This window comes from Canis lupus, chromosome 28 (assembly GCF_011100685.1).
Source record: "Canis lupus familiaris isolate Mischka breed German Shepherd chromosome 28, alternate assembly UU_Cfam_GSD_1.0, whole genome shotgun sequence".
In the NCBI taxonomy this organism is placed as follows: Eukaryota; Metazoa; Chordata; class Mammalia; order Carnivora; family Canidae; genus Canis; species Canis lupus.
Genome location: NC_049249.1, coordinates 31,983,607 through 32,002,368, shown reverse-complemented (window position 1 = coordinate 32,002,368; position 18,762 = coordinate 31,983,607). Strand labels below are relative to the sequence as shown.

Genomic DNA, 18,762 nt, shown 5'->3' with positions numbered 1-18,762 from the left:
CATGTACTTTTTCATTATTTTTAAAAATTGTCAGGGTGCCTGGGTGGTTAGCCGGGTAACTGTATATTTGGCTCAGGTCATGATCCCGAGGTCCTGAAATTGAGCCCTGAGTCTTGCTTCCTGCTCAGCAGACAGTCTGCTTCTCCTTCTACTTGTTCCCTTCCACCCCTGCTCATGCTTGTGCTCTCTCGAATAAATTCTTTTTTTAAAAAAAGTTTCAACAGAAGTTATCTGGGCAGGGAGATTATAGGCCACTTTTACCTCTTTAAACTTCTGAATAGGGACACCTGGGTGGCTCAGCGGTTGAGCGTCTGTCTTTGGCTCAGGGCTTGATCCCGGGGTCCTGGGATCAAGTCCGACATCAGACTCCTGGCATGGAGGCTGTTTCTCCTTCTGCTGGGTGTCTCTACCTCTCTCTATGTCTCATGAATAAATAAAATCTTAAAAAAAAAAATTAAACTTCTGAATAGGAGGGTGACTGGCTAGCTCAGTAGGCAGAGCATGCGACTCTTGATCAAACTCTTGACCTCAGGGTTGTGAGTTCAAGCCCCATGTTGAGCACGGAGCCTACTTTAGAAAAAAAAAAACTTCTGAGCAGGGAAAAAGAAACCCAATATGTGTAATCTTTTAAGTATCAAACACATGTAACATCCCCAACCAAAGCCTTTCTTTTCCTCCATAACTTTGTGTTCTGATAGTACCTTGTTCTTAACTGCAGTCACCCTGTTTGTGCATCTCACATTGTTAGCATGTGCTTTCCAGTGCATTCCCCCAGGACCCTGGGTGTGCCTTATTTCTGTGCTGACAGTGGCCTGCAGGAGGTGGTGTCGAAGTCGGGTCAGGGCCTTGCTGTCCTAACTGCCTTGCCCAGGGACGTGTATTCTCAGGGCTCCCATTGCCCATAAGCTACACTACTCTGTAGTCTGTATTCTCCATCCAGTGCTTCATGACACGGAACTGGGTGTGTGCTGCTTTGACTTCTGTTCTCTCCAACTGGATTGTAAGCTCCTCGAAGGGCTACATCCTAGTCTTGGGTCTCTCTCAGGGCTAGGGCTTAGGCTTAGGTTTCTGACATCCTACAAAATTCTAGGCGCTTTGGAGAATACGAGACCATGTGTTTTCTGTGGCGTAATTGTAACAGGCTTTTAAACTCTTGGTCTATATTTACTTCTGCAGAGAGAGAACCAGGTCTCTTTAGTCAAGATCAACTCAGAGCTGTGGAATTAGGTTTCTTTGTATAAATATGCTTGCTTAGTTTTTATGAATCTTAACATAAAAGACAATGAAAAGGACAATGAAGGGTAGATGTGTGTGAGGGACTTTTCAGACCTTGGAGTAGTAGATTAAAAGATGGCTAAAAAAAAAAAAAAAAAAGATGGCTGCAGGTTTCTTTGAGAGGAAGTCTGTTTCCAACCCCCTTGAGTCTGGGCTGATCTTGGTGACCTGTCTGAGCAAGTGACGTTCTGGGACTGCAGAGGCTAGGTCAAAAGAAGCCTTGTGGTGTCTGACAGGTCACTGGAGCACAAGTCATTGTGTTAGTAAGACCAGAAACCACATGGAGAAGGGAGACAGGGACTGGGACCAGCTAAGCCCAGCCTTCTAGTCATCCCCAAGGGCATGTATGTGGTCTGTACCCTCTACACTAGTCCAGCTGTTATCTGAATATCCCCAAGTGGCTCTGGTGGTGTGGGATTGGGGAGAAAAAGTGCCCAGCTGAGCTCTGCCTGAATTCCTGATAGATATAGAATTGTGAGGTATAGTAAAATAGTGGTGGTTTTAAGTCACTATGTTTTGGGATAGTTATGCAGATAGTTGAAACACTTGGTGTAACTCCCTGCCCAAGTTTGATGCAAACAAACTTAGAAATGAAATTTGGGGGTATGGGATTTTACTGCACTACCAGTTGTCAAAGTATGCCAGCCTGAAAAAGAAATACAGTAATCCAGAAAATAACTTAAACTTTATTTTTTCCTAGTTGGCTTCTCAAAAATGGTGGTATGCTCAAGAGCTCTCGTTGGAGTGGCTTTTTTATATAATCACCCTTTCTGGACTTTTCCATGAGGATGGTCACTTCTATGAGTGCTTCCTGATAAGGCTGGGCAATGGGGTAGGCTGTGACCAGTTCGTACTCCTTCTCTTCGTCCTTGTGTGTCGCAGGCCTGTGGAGGGGAGGAGCCGAGGTAGAGAGCCTGCAAGAATGCAGTCTCTCGCTTCTCTGCTCCATGAGCTCTCTCCCCCGAATCATTCGATTCTGATGCCCCTTGATCTGTTCCTTCGCCGAGGCCACCCTGTGCTTTCTGTTCTTAGTTTTGTGTGTTTTCTGGATAGCTTCAGTTTTTTCCTCCTTCCCTAGGGTGAGTACTTGGGGGAAGGCTGTTTCACTTGGGATCCTTTGAGGGAGGAGCCGATACTTGTGGTCTCTGAGGCCTCTGGCTCGTTCGACTCGGTATATGTGCTTCTGTATCTGGCCCAGCTCCCTCTCAGGCACTAGGTGGTCCTGCTTTTTAGCATCTCCTGTTTTTTCACTTTGTGGTCTCTCTCTCTCTATTTTAATTTTCCACCTTGGAACTACTACGTATTTCCAGGCTTCTCCCAGCATCATTTCTTGACGTTGGCGATGGTAGTATGCCTCTGCTTTGGCAAACCGGAAGTCAAAAGACATGGCTTTAAGCTGATGAAGTGTTTCATTCTCCTGCTGAGACTTTTGGAGTAACAACTTCCTCACTTTTGAAGAATGGACACCACCTAAACTCTTGTCAGAGGGAAGTATGAGAAGGTTTTTAAGCCCGATGTCCTTTGTCTCAGGCCATGACACAGATCGCAGGTGGTGAGCAGCTCTGCCTGGCACTCTGACACCATGCCCCTGTTAGGGCCTCTTGGCCATGGTCCCTGGCTTTCTCTTCCAACCTCCCACTCTCCCCTCCCCCAGAATCCCCCTCCAGGTGAGGATTTCACCTTAGACTTCCTTGAGAAAACAGAAGGAACACCCTGGTCTTCCCGTTGCCAGAACCACCACCTTGCGTCTATCCCAGACTCGGCCTTTACAATGGAAACGTGGCCAGTTCTCCACACCAGCTCTCCCCACCCCCGCCCCACCCTATCCTTGTGAAGCTTCAAGAACTTCAATTCGCTATTACCAAATTCTCTTTCCTGTTTCATCAAAATTTCCCCTGTACTGGATCACTCCACCAGCATAACAATATGTTCTAGTAGATCTACCATCTTTAAACAGACAAGGAAAACATTTCCTTTGCTTCACATCCCATCTCAGTTCCCCTTCACAGCATGCCATGAAGCAGGTACTTAGAACCCTCTCTGCTTCCCCACCTCCCTGTTCCCCCCAGTCCTTCTCTGTTGGGTTTCCATGCCCCCCCCCACCCCCAGACTGCTGTTGTCTAGGTCATGAGGGATGACAAGTTCAGCGGTCCTGGCTCTGTCCCTGTCACATTTGTCCTCAGTGGCATTTTACAGTGCTGAGCACTCTTTCCTCCTTGAAATACTTTACTTTCCTCTGGCTTCCAGGCTGTGGCCAAGGGCTTGTGACCAAGGCTATGTTAGACTCCCCTAGACTGTTCCAGCCATTAGCTGAATATCCCCAGGTGACTGAATAGCCCTTCATTTCCTTCCTACCTCATGGCCACATCCTTCCACCTGCTTTGCTGGTGGAATACAAGAAAATGTAACAGAAATTGTCACTGAAGATGAGCCTAGTCTAATTTAGGCTTCCTTGGACATGGGCAGTCTCAATCACTCAATGGGGTGACCTACCATGTGTCAGGGACTGCTCTAGAGGGGGCAGTAAGGCATGAGCAAGACTGTTGAGGCGCATGAAACCGCCCTGTACTCACCTCTCAACTTCACACCTAGATACTGTCCACTTAACATCTCTACTTGGCCCTTCTTCCAGAGTGTTTCCTTTGGTTCCCCCTTCTCAGTCCTGTACCGACTACAAAATGCCCCCACCCTAGGGTGGCAGCCTAACTGGCTTCCCTGAGTCCACACTTCTCTCTCTCTGGCCCCAGCCCCATCAGACCACTCACACAGCAACTGGAGTGGTCTTTGTATCTTACAAATCTGAGCATTTTCCTGCCTGCATTGAAACCTAGGATAGCTGAGTGAAGTAAGTCAGTCGGAGAAGGACAAACATTATATGTTCTCATTCATTTGGGGAATATAAATAATAGTGAAAGGGAATATAAGGGAAGGGAGAAGAAATGTGTGGGAAATATCAGAAAGGGAGACAGAACGTAAAGACTGCTAACTCTGGGAAACGAACTAGGGGTGGTAGAAGGGGAGGAGGGCGGGGGGTGAGAGTGAATGGGTGACGGGCACTGGGGGTTATTCTGTATGTTAGTAAATTGAACACCAATAAAAAACTAAAAAGAAAAAAAAATAATCAAAAAAAAAAGAAAAAAAAGAAAAAAAAGAAACCTAGGATAGCATCCCCCATTGCTTTTAGGAAAAAATCCCCAAATCCAGTATGGGATTTGTAATTTGGCTCCTGACTGCCTCTCAGCTTGACTGCTTGCTCACTGTGCTGCAGGCACTCTGACTTTTTCTGTTTCCCAAAAACCATATTCTTTTTGCCATCTGAGCATTGTCACATGTTCTTCCTTCATATACTCCCAAACACACAACACGGCACCTCTGACTATAGTACTTATGTACATAACTTGTAGGTTTAGCTTGTTATTTCCTCAGACCTTCCACGTATTCATTCAAATAAAATCCCATCTTTCATGACCCTTATCACAATCTGTGAGGACTGTTTCATGCCCACCTGTCTAGGCTCCGTGGGGGGCACAAGCGACATCTGTTTTGGTCAATGCTGTCCAACTGACACCATAGGCCTAACAGACAAAGCACGCTTGGTTTGAAACACTCGGGCCCTTTCTACCTTGAGGGAGAAACTTTTTATGCTGGTATTACTGGCTCCAAAGTTCTCAGTAAACGTATTTCCTCACCTTAATCTTCTTTTCTAGTGGGGACTGGGAACCCACTGCGATCCGAGGGTCGCAGGTGCTTTTGGCCCACACCAATCTGGAAGATTAAAAAGAAACCACACTAGGATTTGGAGAAAGGTATCAGGAAACGTGGCTCTGGTATGAACTGAGGGAGGGAGGTGATTTGGGACTCGCTCTTCATATGTAACGAGAAGCATTTCTCTGTGTCTACTGGGGGCAGCACTAAGGCTGACTTCTAGCCTTCCTTGGAGCAAGGAAGAAATGCTCTCTGATAAAAGTAGGGACAAAGAGCCATACTGAGTTTGAGGTTGAGACTAACAAATACCTTTATTTTAACACTGGAAAGGGGAGGCTGAGTTGCTCTTTCTAATTCCACAAACCACTGTTGGTATAATTGAAAAGAACCTCGCCTTTGATGAGAAAATGACTTTTCAAAGCAGGTAAGTCCCTTTTAAGTTCAGTTATGCATAAAATGATAAATAATTTAATTTATAAACTATCATTAATTTCCAACAGCTAACTGGAACATGGAACATGTTTCATGATTCTTGTCAAAGGTTTATGTTTCAGATAGCCAAATTTGATGGCAATAAAGTTCGTTTTTTAAATTTAATCCAGGAAAATACAGCCGGGAAATTTGCAGCCACATGTAGGTATCCTGGAAAACTCTTATTTCTTAACCTGCTTAGTTAGCAAATAGGTTCTATGTTTAGCAACCTGGGTTGTAAGTATTCTGTTTCTCTGACTTCTCTTTGTGGCAAAAGAGGTTATAACATAGTCCGGTAAAAAACAAAACTATTAATTACCATGTAAGTAAAGCTAATTTCTTAAACAGACTCCTGCTTCTGCTTTCATGTTTTTCTTTCCTAAGGGGTTCTTGTATTATCTCCGTAACAGCATTTACTGAGCTTACCATACTCCGAGTGATGTGCCGGGACCTTAAATGGGTCCTTTCACTTCGTGTCCCATATGGTATGTGAGGGAGGCACTCCTCAGGCCTCACTGCAAAGACAACTGAGGCCGGAGAGGTTCAGGACCTTGTCACAGGTCCCGGGGCCATTTCAGAGGCAGGATGTGCACCTGCGTGATGCCAGAGCACAAAATTTTCATTCCTGTGCTACACTTGTTCCCAGATAAGTGAACATTCTCCTGCCTTTACTCAAAATGGAAGGAAGAAATACCTACTGTTCTTCTGCACTCAGATCCAGCCATTCTGAGTCTGTCATCAGAGGAGGGCATGAGGGTGGGGTCTCCCCAGCCGGATGCTCCTTCTGTGGGCTCTCTCTGCACTCCCCCTGCCCGGCACCCATGGTGTCCCCTTGGGGAGCCTTCTACTGTGTATCATCCTTCTACTGTGTATGTCCCTTTTCTCTGCCAGTGCCCTCTCCATCGCCAGCTTTGTGAACAACATGCTTGCTCTTCACTGTCTTCCTCACGGCGTCTGCCTTCCCAGCGCTGGCCTCCAGTCTCTTTCTGTCCTGCAAAAGTCCTATTCTCCAGACACCACGTTCCCTGCCCTCTTTCAGACTTTCAGCCCTCTACTGTTGATCCTTCAGGATGCCTTGGTTGATTTCTAGGACAACCAGAGGCAGTCACAAGCTTTTCTATGTGTCATCACCATCCTAGATTGATACTACTGTGAGGTGGCAGGTGAAGACATCTTCTGGTTGGCAGGGAATGCACTCCGGTGTGAGCTGGGCTGAATGGCCACAGACAAAGTGCAAGGACAGCTCTTCTCGGTGCAGTTGGAGAAAACATCTTCCAAGGCAACAGGAATGTCTCTTTGTCTTTTTTGTTTGGTTGGGTTTTTGTGGGGGGATTGGGGGAAAATATATATTGTGTATCTTCCATGGGAATGGAATCTGTGGAGAGCCCTGGGCCGAGGGGAGATCCTGCATGCACATTCCCAGTAGCTGGCAGGATGGACAAGTGTGCAGGTGGCCTGGTCACATGATCTCACCATCACTCAGCTGGTGTGTCACTCAGTTAAATGCTGCTGCTGCTGCTATGGAGGTTTTGAGCTCTGCTACTCCTTAATCAACTTTTAGCCATATATTATTTAATTATGTACATAATTAGACAATACACAAATGTCAAAATACAAGTTAATGAAACAATTCACCATATATTTAAGCTGTGGATGTCCAAATAAAGTCTTCATTGTTTATACTTTTACCATTGAGATGTCTCTACTTCTTATAATGTGAAAGGAGAAAATATAGTGATTAATTATAACCTGGTTTCTTATTCATTGAGAATAAAATCTATACCAACTCAAATATTCTGTTTGTAGAGATGTGCTTGACACCACAACCCTGAACTCATTCAGAAATGAAATAATTACGAAAGTAAACATGGATATTTTATCAAAACTCAAAGAATTCCAAATAGCAAGTCATGACAGTGATTTCTATTTTCACACCAAAACCTTGGACCATATTACAACCATCATTTTAATACTCACAAGATACCATTTTAACACTAACAAATGTCATGTCACTCAGGTGTCAAATGCACATGCTGTTAATTCAGCCAAAATTTGTATACACCGGTGATGTGACAACATCATACTACCACCCATTCCTAGCTTCATGGACTAGGAGCCAGGCACTATGTGAAATGCTTAAAGGTAGTTGCATCTGGGTGGCTCAGTGGGTTAAACGTCTGTCTTCAGCTCGGGTCATGATCCCGGGGTCCTGGGATGGAGCCCTGTGTCAGGCTCCCTGCTCAGTGGGGAGCCTGCTTCTCCCTCTCCTCCTGCTGCTCCCCCTGCTTGTGCTCTCTTGCTCTCTCTCACAAATAAAATCTTAAAAAAAAATAAAGTGCTAAAAGGTAATATCTTATTTACCCTCCTGAAAACCAAATATAGCGCCCCCCCCCTTTTTTTTTGAGAAAGAGAAAGTGAGCATGAGTGGGGTAGGGGACCGAGAGGGGGAGAGAGAAACTTATGCAGGCTCCAATGCCCAGCATGGAGCCCAACATCCTGCTCAGTCTCACAACCCTGAGATCATGACCTGAGCCAAAATCAAGAGTCAGGTGGATGTTTAACCAACTGAGCCACCTCAGGCGTCCCTAGCCTCCTTTTTGGTAAAGAAAAATATGCAATTCCTAGTATGAGCCTCTTTTTAAGTAAAGAATCAGCTTAATTAAAACAAAAAAAGACAATCACGTGGACCTACAAGGACTTTTAAGTATTATGCTTTGAATTGTTTCTTTTTCCTGATAAGAGAAACAAGGGATGAAGACTAGAAGCCAGGGAGATTAAAAAAAAAAAAAAAAAAAAAAAAAACCCTTTTTGACAGCAAACCAGGTTGAAACAAACTATCAGCGAGACTAGACTTTGCCCTAATATAAACCAAAGGTGGCCTGAGTTGCGTCTTTCTGTGAAAAATATAAACTCTTTGTTAACACTTTTTTTTTTTTTTTTTTTGCTAACAAATATTTTATCATATACTTAAATTTTAATCTTTTGTCAAAAGCCATGGAAAGTGTTGGAATAGTTATGAGAAGTCCTCGCTGGGGAAGGTGAATAGTGGCTCCTAAAATGACTGTTAACCACTTCTCATGACACGGAACTTGAAACAAACTTCAGAGTGTTTGTCACAGACTAACTGCCAGCATTGGAAACCATGCCAGCCTGCTGATTCCATTTTGCAGGAGTTGAAAATCAGACTTAAGTAAAAAAATAAGAGTGCCTCTGATAGTATCTAAACATGCAACACTGACACTCCAACCACCCTATTTGGTAATGTTACTATTCTGCCCACTTTCCTTTTTTTTTTTTTTTTTTTTTTTTAAGATTTTATTTATTCATGGGAGACACAGGCAGAGAAGCAGGCTCCATGCAGGGAGCATGACGCAGGACTCGATCCTGGGAGTCCAGGATCACTCCCTGGGCTGAAGGCAGGCGCTAAACCACTGAGCCACCCAGGGATCCCTCTGCCCACTTTCCAAAGGAGGAAACCTGTCTAAGAGGGTTATGTGATGTGTTCAAGGCCACACAGTTGCCCAGTGGGAGCCAAACTTAAAAATGGATGTCTAAAAGCAAAGCTTGTGATTTTACACATGCCATCCCACCCAACCTTGGAATATGGGAGGGGTGGAAATAGTCATCACCTTTGTGGAGCTCACAACCCAATGGGGGAGGCCAGAAATAGGCACAAGTGCACTCTTTGTGTTGTACGTTCCATGGGTTTTAACAAACATATAGTGACAGGTGTCCATCATTACTGCATCGTACAGAATTTTATCACTGCCCTAAAAATCCCATGTTCCAGCCATGTGTCCCTCCCTCCCTCTGCATCTTAAACCCCAGGAACCACTGATCTCCTTACAGTCTCACAGTTCAGCCACTTCCACAATGTCATGTAGTTGGCATCACACAGCATGGCTTTTTCATGCTGAAAAGGCTTCAGATTGGCTTGTTTCAGTTAGCAATATGCTTTAAGTGTTCCTATCTTTTCATGGCTTCATAGCTCATTTCTTATCACTGAACAATATTCCATTGTTGGTTTATGCATTCACCTAGTGAAGGACAGCTTGCTGGCTTCCAGTTTTGACGATTATGAATAAAGCTACTAGCTACCATTAACATTTGTGTACAGGTTTTTGTGTGGACATAAGCTTTTGACTAATTCGGTTCTACGCCGGGATTATTGGATCATAGGGTAAGAGTATGTTTAGTTTTATAAGAAACTGCCAAACTATCTTCCAAAATAGCTGTACGTTTTGCCTCCCCACCAGCAATGAATGAGAGTTCCTACTGCTCCACAGCCTTGCTAATATTTAGTGTCATCAGTGTTGTGAATTTTTTAGCCACTGTAGGAGGTATGAACGCTATTTTGTTATCATTTTAATTTGCAATTTGCTAATAACATGATGCTCCACATCTTATTATATGCTTATTTCCATCTGTTTATCTTTGGTAGGTATATGTTCAGATCTTCTGCCCATTTTTAATTGGGTTGTTTTCTTGCTGAGAACTCAAAATTTTTTTGCATCTACTGATTTGTCTTTAGCAGGTTGATGACATGAATTACATTGTTTTGAAAGGTATAACAGCATATAATTCTTTTTACAAGTATGTACTGTAAGCGTATTTTCTCTTATGACTTTCTTAACATCTTTTTCTAGATTACTTTATTGTAAGAATATAGTCTACAATACACATAATACAAAAAATATTAACCGATTGTGTTGTTGACAAGGCTTCTGGTCAACAGTAGGGTTTTAGTAGCTGCTTTGGAGGGAGTCAAAATTTATATGTGGATTTTTGACGTGTGTGTCGGCGGGGGGGTGGCGGGGAGGCTGGTACCCCTAACCCCAACATTGTTCAAGGGTCAACTGTATTTTCATTTAGTTCAGAATATTTCTGAGCTTCTTTGACTCAGTGTTGCATGTTGTTTAACCTCTGAATATTTTGGGATTCTCCAACTACCTTTCTGTTGTTGAAATTTAGTTTAATTCCATTGTGCTCTGAAAGCATACTTTATATGGTTTCTATTCTTTTAAACTTGTTGAGGTGTTTTTTTAATGGCACAGAAGGTGGTCTATTTTGAATGTTCTACGTGAGCTTGAGAAGAGTGGATTAAGTACTCTACAGACGTCAGTTAGATCCAGTTGATTGATGGGTGTTGTTGAGTTCAGTCATGTCCTTACTAATTTTTTGCCTGTTGATCTGTCAATTACCCAGATAAAGGGTGCAAAGTCTCTATCATCATATTTCTCCTTGCAATTCTTTTTTTTTTTATTTATTTATGATAGTCACAGAGAGAGAGAGAGAGAGAGAGAGGCAGAGACATAGGCAGAGGGAGAAGCAGGCTCCATGCACCGGGAGCCCGACGTGGGATTCGATCCCAGGTCTCCAGGATCGCGCCCTGGGCCAAAGGCAGGCGCCAAACTGCTGCGCCACCCAGGGATCCCTTCTCCTTGCAATTCTCAGGTTTTGCCTCACATATTTTGCCATTCTTGCTAGGTGCATACACATTAAAAATTGTCTTCTTGGAGAACTTACCACTTATCACTATGTAATGTCCCTCTTTATCCCTAACTTTCCTTGCTCTGAAATTTACTTTGAATGTAAAGTAGCTACTTTACTTTTGTAGCTACTCTAGCTTTTGTTTAGTGTTAACAACAATAGATCTAGCAACAGTAGATCTTTCTTCATCCTTTTACTTTTAATCTAACTTTGTTTTTACATTTAGAGTGGTGTTTCTGGATAGGTAATATATTTGGTAAATATATAATTAATATAGGTAATTAATATAATTTGGTCTTTTTTTTTTTTTATCCAGTCTGACAGTCTTTTTTTTTTTTTTTTGACAGTCTGTTTTTTAATTGGTACGTTCAGACCATTGACATTTAAAGTAATTGGTATAATTGGGTTAATATCCACTGTATTTTAAAATATTTTTTATTTGGCAGAGAGAGAGAGAGAGAGCACAAATAGGGGGTGCAGCAAGTAGGAGAGGGAGAAGCAGGCTCCTCGCTGAACAGGAAGTCTGACACGGGACCCTGGGATCATTACCTGAGCTGAAGGCAGACACTTTACTGAGCCACCTAGGCACCCCAAGATCTACTTTGTTACTGTTTTCAAGTCACTGCTCTTGTTCTTTTTTTGTTCTTTTTGTCTTCCACTCTTTTCCTGTTTTCTCTAGTTTTAATTGTGCATTTCATGATTCTATTTTTTTTCTCCTCTCCTAGCAGAGCAATTTTCTTTTCTTTTCTAAATGGTTATCCTTGAGTTTGCACTATACATTGACAGCTAACCCAATTCTCTTTTAGATAACACTACTTCACTTCATAGGTGGTGCAAGTACCTTATAAGAGTACTCCCAGTTTCTCTCTCCCATCCATTATAACATTGCTGTCATTCACTTACCCATAAACTTATAAAATTAGCTTAGGCAAATTGCTATTTTGAATTAACAGAACAATTAAATTTTAAAAAATGAAACATTTGGTTTTATCTTCATTTATTCCTTCTCTAATAATGCTTTTCTCCTTTTTTGTCTGACCTAAATTATCTTCCCTTTCTGAAGAATTTTAGTATTTCTTACAAACCAGGTCTACTGGTGACAAATTCCCTTCATTTTTGTCTCAGAAGGAGTAGCTTGTTTTATTGAGCTTCACTTTACTGTACTTTGCTGATATTGTGTTTTTTTATTTTATTATTTTTTTTTTATTGTGTTTTTTATAAATTGAAGGTTTGTGGCAATTCTGCACTGAATAAGTTTATTGGCAATATTTTTCCAACAGTATTTGGTCACTTTGTGTCTCTGCGTCACATTTTGGTGATTCTTGTGATGTTTCAAACTTTTTCATTATTACGGTATTTGTTTTGGTGATCTGTGATCAGTGATGATGGCTGGCTGAGAGTTCAGATGGTAGTTAGCATTTTTTAGTAATAAAGCATTTTATTTTATTTTAGTTTTTTAAAAGATTTTATTTATTTATTCATGAGAACACACAGAGAGGATTGAGAGAGAGAGGCAGAGACACAGGCAGAGGGAGAAGCAGGCTCCATGCAGGGAGCCCGACGTGGGACTCGATCCTGGGTCTCCAGGATCACGACCTGGGCTGAAGGAGGTGCTAAACCGCTGAGCCACCCGGGCTGCCCTAATAAAGCATTTTAAATTAAGGTATATACTTTTTTTTTTTTTTTTTTTTTTTAGACATAATGCCAACGCACAGTTACTTTTCTGTAAAAACCAAGACATTCATTTGACTTGATCACAAGATTTGCTTTACTGCAGTGATCAGGAACTGAAACACAGTATCTCCAAGGTATGTCTGCAGTTCTTTCACTTTTGCAGGATAATTTCACCGGCTAAAGAACTGTAGGTTGATGGGTTTCCCTCCAACACTTTAAATATTTCATATTCCTCTCTTCTTGCTTGCATACTTTCTACAGAAAAGTCTGATGTAATTCTTATTCTTGCTTCTCTATTTAGTACGGGTTTTCTTTCCTCTGGCTTTTTCAAGAGTTTTACTTGTCTTTGATTTTATGCATTTTGAATGTGATTACATGAACGTAGATTTTTGGCATTTATCCTAATGTTCTATACAACTATAATTTAAAAATGCAAATACATTTTAAATAAAGTAAAATAAAAAGCTCAGTTCCTTTGCTACACTAGCCACATCTTAGGTGCTCAGTAGCCATGAATGTTTAGTCGCTGTTAAAAATAAAACTGTCAGTTATTTTACTAGCAAAAATGGGTTTATTTGGGGATAGCCTAGAACTGCAATCTGAGGGAAGCCAGCCACAGCAAAACTACAGGCTAGTCCAGAAAACAGAAAAAAAAATTTTAATTTTATTTATTTATTCATAAGAGACCCAGAGAGAGGCAGAGACACAGGCAGAGGGAGAAGCAGGCTCCATGTGGGGAGCCCGATGTGGGACTCGATCCTGGAATTCCAGGATTATGCCCTGAGCCAAAGGCAGACATCCAACCACTGAGCCACACAGGCGTCCTTCCATTGGAGTTTTGATGTAGAATAGCTTTTCATTGGCTGGGTTGTTGCCAGGGGAAGAGGAAGAACTTTCTTCTTACCGGGTAGTAAAACAGTATCCACCCTGCAAGATGTTTCTTCCTTTTGGGTCTGGTAAGTAGGGTTGGGCATGATAGCTTCTTCACCCGCATTCTAAATGAGGTTTCTTTGGTTAATTTTTACACTACCAATTGGAGAGCCCACATCTACATAATGGAGGGAAAGGTCCAATCTGAGGCTTCTGGGCCGTGAATAGCCCACAGAGGAAAACATCTTCAAGGGCTCCAACGTCACCAGCATTTGAGACCCCTGGTGTTCCTATTTGCCTGCCTGTCTCTGCTCACACCATGCCTTCATTAAAAAAAAAAAAAATTAAATTTGCCAACATATAGTCTAACACCCAGTGCTCATCCCAACAAGCGCCCTCCTTAGTGCTGGTCACTCAGTTACCCCATCCTCCACCCAACCCCACACCTCCTTCCTAGAGTGCTCTGCTCCTCTTCTCTGCCTCAGGTTATCTGTATTTTACTCATTTTTCCCTGACTCAACTTAGGTCCCATCTACTCACATACTTTTTTTTTTTTCCCAGAAGAAAGAGGAATGTGTTTCATGTCATTCCCTTTAGTTTAAGGAACATGAATTGGGCCTATCCCATCCAGATCCTTTCACATCATCAGGGCCTTATTTTTTATTTATTTATTTTTTATTTACTTATGATAGTCACAGAGAGAGAGAGAGAGAGAGAGAGAGAGAGAGAGAGGCAGAGACACAGGCAGAGGGAGAAGCAGGCTCCATGCACTGGGAGCCCGATGTGGGATTCGATCCCGGGTCTCCAGGATCGCGCCCCGGGCCAAAGGCAGGCGCCAAACCGCTGCACCACCCAGGGATCCCTCATCAGGGCCTTATACTGAGCTTCACTCTTATGCTCTGCAGACTCATTATCACACTTAGTGATAGAAAAATGGGAAAAAAAAAAAAAAGGAAAAAATGTTAACAGGTCGGTCCACACGTTAGTGTTGCCAGCATGTCATTAGGTAAGAAAATTAAACACTACCTGATGCTAGCAATTTTATGAATAAAATAATAATCCAACAATGTCCTCTTCCCATGTCTGTCCACAAAAAGGGGGAAACTGAAGCTTTGCTTTATTTTTATTTAGGCCTGGAAGATGAAAACTTAGTCACTAACTTTCAGCAAAATAATGACATCTAGGAACCACTGCCATATAGTCTTTGTTGATCTCTTTTCCAGAATTTTATTTTTGTCACCTTTCTCCCTCTGCTGTGGAAGGTAATCAAAAAGACATGACCACAAGTTGACCCATGAGCTGGACCCAGGTGATCAGAGCCTCCTCACCTCCTCCCCCATCTGTAGAATGTGGGTCCCACTTGCTTTTTCCATTCCCAGAGGTTGCTGCAAGGACGTTGCCTTGAGATAATGATGTGACATTGGGAATGCCTGCACAGTACACTTGACTGAACCCAGTTAAGGCCTCTCTCTATACAAACTTTGAAGATTTAGGTGCTTAATAGCCATTGCTCGTGCGGTGGGTGTGGGGATCCATTCATCTTGTTGCTGCCCAAGTCAAGCCTCCTATGTAAGTTCCCTTTGCTTATTAAGACTGCCACCGACCTGGGCGCCTTGGTGGCTCAGTCGGTTAAACATCCGACTCTTGGTTTTGACTTAGGTCCTTATTTAATGACCTGTGAGATGAAGCCCCACATCAGGCTCCACACTCAGTGGGAATTTGCTCTCTGTCCCTCTCCCTGTTTGTGCATGCTCGCTCTCATTCATTCATAAATAAATCTTAAAAAAAATCCTGCCACCTACCAACTTGAGAGTGGCCCGCCTCTACCTTTGGTCTCTCCCTGCCCTCTTACATCTCTTTCTAGTCGTGTGATCTTAAGCAGATTATTTAGCCTCTCTGGTCTTCATTTCCTATGTTGTTAAGTAAATGTAAGGATTAAGTGAGTTAACATATGCCTAGGACATTGGCATTGTAGCCCAAGGTTGGCATTTCCTGGCAGAGGTTGGTCTAATGCTTGGGATAAGGTTGGGACAAAGGGACAGAAGTGAATTGGTACAGGACTATAAGAAAAACAAAAAGCCTCCTGGCCTTCTACTTTGTTTGAGTATGGCACCTGCTGTCTTTGTTTCATCCCATTCAGGCCTTTACTTTCCTCCACAATGAGAGCCTGTCTAGGAGAGGATTGGGAATATTCAAATCTGCCATAATGGACAAAATGAAGTCTGTCTTAATGGGTATTGATATGTAGCAAGGAACCTTCAATTTGAAGGAGGAACTGGAGAAACCTGGAGGGGCCCGGAGAACCTCCTATATGCTACACAGCTATTTCTTAGGGTTTTTTTTTTTTCCCCCCCATTGAGGCACAAGTGATGCTTAGTAATAGAACAGGTCACGCAGGGCAGCCCGGGTGGCTCAACGGATTAGCGCTGCCTTCAGCCCAGGATGTAATCCTGGAGACCTAGGATCGAGTCCCACGTCGGGCTCCCTGCATGGCGCCTGCTTCTCTCTCTCTCTCTCCCTCTCTGTTTCTGTGTGTCTTTCATGAATAAATAAGATCTTAAAAAAAACAAAAAAAAGAACAGGTCATGAAAAAAAAAGAACAGGTCACGCGGCTACCAAGAAACCTCAACTTAAGCAGGCATGTATCCATTGGAGTCAGGAATGTTGAAACTGATCTCAGAAGTCTACCTCTGTTTTCCAAATGTCATAATCTCACTTTCCAAAACACTGCAAAAAGATAATTGGCTTTGGGCAGCCGGGGTGGCTCAGCAGTTTAGCATCTGCCTTCAGCCCAGGGCCTGATCCCAGAGTCCCAGGATTGAGTCCCACATTGGGCTCCCCACAGGGAGCCTGCTTCTCCCTCTGCCTGTGTCTCTGCCTCTCTGTGTGTCTCTCATGAACAAATAAATAAAATCTTAAAAAAAAAAAAAGATAAAAGATAATCAGCTTTATGGTTGACCAGGAAAAATAAAAGACGGACAAGCCTAAATTACCTACGCACCTAAAGATTAAGGAATATGACCTTGTTGGAAATATTCATTTTCATACTTCGCTCCTGTCACTCCTTTAAAAAAAAAATTCCTCTTTAATATAGGGCTGCAAATTGGGAAGTCCACCGGCTGAATTCAACCTACATAAATGGTTTGTTTGGCTTGTACAATTAAACACACACACACAGAGACAAGAACTCCACAATCTTTAAAAGTAACATTTAAAATATTCTGCATTAAAACTAAAACAAACAAACAAAAAAATCAAGATTTTCAGCTTCTCTTTCAAAGTTCTAGGATGTGGTGGCAATAGTAGGCAGCCACTAGCTCTGACAGCTGTTTGTTCAATTCACCAAGGCCAGCCACTCACAGAACACCTGCAGGGGTACCCGTAACACCTGCAGCAGTACCTGTAGCACCTGCAGGGGTACTTGTAACATGGGCAGTGGAACCTGCAGGGGAACCTGTAACACCTGCAGCGGTGCCCGACACACCTGCAGGGGTACCTGTAACAGGAGCAGGGGTACCTGCAGGGGAACCTGTAACACCTGCAGGGCTACCTGTAACACGAGCAGGGGTACCTGCAGGGGTACCAATAACACGGGCAGGGTTACCCGTAACACCTGTAGGGGAACCCATAACACCTGCAGAGGTACCTGCAGGGGAACCCCTAACACCTGCAGAACTTGTAACACGGGCAGGGGTACCTGCAGGGGAACCTGTAACGTGGTCAGGGGAACCCATAACACCTGCAGGGGTACCTGTAACACCTGCAGAACCTGTAACACGGGCAGGGGTACCTGTAACACCTGCAGGGGAACCCGTAACACCTGCAGAACCTGTAACACGGGCAGGGGTACCTGCAGGGGAACCTGTAACGTGGTCAGGGGAACCCATAACACCTGCAGGGGTACCTGTAACACCTGCAGAACCTGTAACACGGGCAGGGGTACCTGTAACACCTGCAGGGGAACCCGTAACACCTGCAGAACCTGTAACACGGGCAGGGGTACCTGCAGGGGAACCTGTAACAGCAGCGGTGCCCGTAACACCTGCAGGGGTACCTGTAACACGGGCAGGGGAACCCGTAACAGCTGCAGGGCTACCCGTACATGGCACTAAGAGTGGACGCGCCGGTTTGGAAGCTGGAGTCGGCTTCGCACACGGGGGCCCGGGCCGGCCCGAGGAGGTAACGTCTACGCGGACACCCGCAGGAAGCAACTGAGTCACCACCTCCGTGCCTCAGTTTCCGCGTCTGTAAAGCAGGCGCTTGGCCAGGGGCGCTTGCAGCACTCGCGGCGAGGCACAGGCGAGGCCTCATGCGGAGGGTTGGCCCGGCCCGGGGGCCGGGGGCCGGGGCCCAGCCACCGCCGCTGCGAACGCCTCGGGCAGCCGCGGCGGGGCCGGCCCCGAGGGGCGCGGGCCGGGGCGCTGGGACGGCCCCGCCAGGCCCCGGCCTCCTCGGCCGCCTCTCCTCCCCGCCGCGGGCCCCCGCGCTCCGCCGAGGTCGGCCCCGGGGCGCCGAGAGGCGTGGCCGGCCCCGGCGGACCCCGGAGGCGGCCATGGCCTCGGTGGTGGAGTACAAGGGGCTCAAGGCCGGCTACCGCTGCGGCTACTGCGACTCCGAGGAGGGCAAGGTGTCCTGCGGTGAGTGTCCCCGCGGGCCGGGCTGGCGCGGCCACCTGGCGTCCGGCCCCCGCGCCCCCGCCGCTCCCCCGCGCCCCCCCGCGCCGGCCTCCCGCCTGGGAGCGCACAGGCCGGGCACCCCACACTCCCGCTCCCCTCTCCGCGCGTCTCTAGCCAGACTGCTTCCCTGCACGCTCCTCTCCCCCCTCACCCTCACCGAAGATGGCGGTCCGGGTCGGAGAAGGGACGGAAATAGCGAAGGCTGCCCTCGGTCAAGATGGCGCGGGCGGCGTCAGCGTGCGGGGGGCTCGCGGCGAACCCGGCCCGCGGGCGCCCGAGCGGCTTCGCGCGCGCCTCGGGGACTCCCGGGCGGCGCGGAGCATTGTGGGGTGGCGGCGGCTGCGAGGCCGGGTCAGGTCGCGTCGCGTTTGGAGGGCCGCGACCATGGCTTCCTGGGCCGCCCTGTCGCCCAGCATCGTGGAGTATTTCGAGGGCGAGGACTCCTACCGCTGCGGCTATTGCAAGAACGAGTCGGGCAGTCGCTCCAATGGTGAGCGGGCCGGCGGGCGGGGGAGGGCGTCGCGGCCTCGGGGGGCACCGCAGCCGGCGGGGGGGGAGGGGAGCGGCGCCCCGGGCTGCCCCGCGCTGCCCCTCGCTGCCC

The 18,762-nt window shown here is 45.4% G+C and overlaps 2 protein-coding genes and 1 non-coding gene across 12 annotated transcripts in view; 1 reads left to right on the top strand and 2 right to left on the bottom strand.

The window, feature by feature from the left end:
• Nucleotides 1–1,941: 1,941 nt before the first annotated feature.
• LOC119866605 (putative uncharacterized protein ZNRD1-AS1) lies at nucleotides 1,942–18,467 on the bottom strand. Its single transcript, XM_038578989.1, has 3 exons — nucleotides 18,319–18,467; nucleotides 4,965–5,040; nucleotides 1,942–2,752 (listed from the first exon to the last, which is right to left on the bottom strand). The coding sequence occupies exon 3, from the start codon at nucleotides 2,660–2,662 to the stop codon at nucleotides 1,955–1,957; it is 708 nt and encodes a 235-aa protein (XP_038434917.1). The 5' UTR covers nucleotides 2,663–2,752; nucleotides 4,965–5,040; nucleotides 18,319–18,467; the 3' UTR covers nucleotides 1,942–1,954.
• On the bottom strand, nucleotides 16,352–17,785 carry LOC119866606. The gene is made up of 3 exons (XR_005380714.1): nucleotides 17,489–17,785; nucleotides 17,024–17,428; nucleotides 16,352–16,948 (listed from the first exon to the last, which is right to left on the bottom strand). It is a non-coding gene; the product is annotated as a protein FAM71B-like (transcript).
• The window catches only part of ATE1 (arginyltransferase 1), a 162,220-nt gene continuing 161,430 nt past the window's right edge, over nucleotides 17,973–18,762 (top strand). For 4 of the 10 annotated variants that reach the window (XM_038578985.1, XM_038578983.1, XM_038578979.1 and 1 more), the window contains exon 1: nucleotides 18,465–18,651. In XM_038578985.1, coding sequence (XP_038434913.1) covers nucleotides 18,546–18,651 — 106 coding nt within the window. In that variant the 5' untranslated portion in view covers nucleotides 18,465–18,545. Of the gene's footprint in view, nucleotides 18,123–18,463; nucleotides 18,652–18,762 lie in introns of those variants that run through there. The other 6 variants (XR_005380709.1, XM_038578986.1, XM_038578984.1 and 3 more) reach the window with 3 other exon arrangements.

Bases quoted from the DNA above. Each gene is read 5' to 3' on its own strand.
- LOC119866605 (XM_038578989.1), bottom strand. From the start codon at position 2,662: ATGTCTTTTGACTTCCGGTTTGCCAAAGCAGAGGCATACTACCATCGC.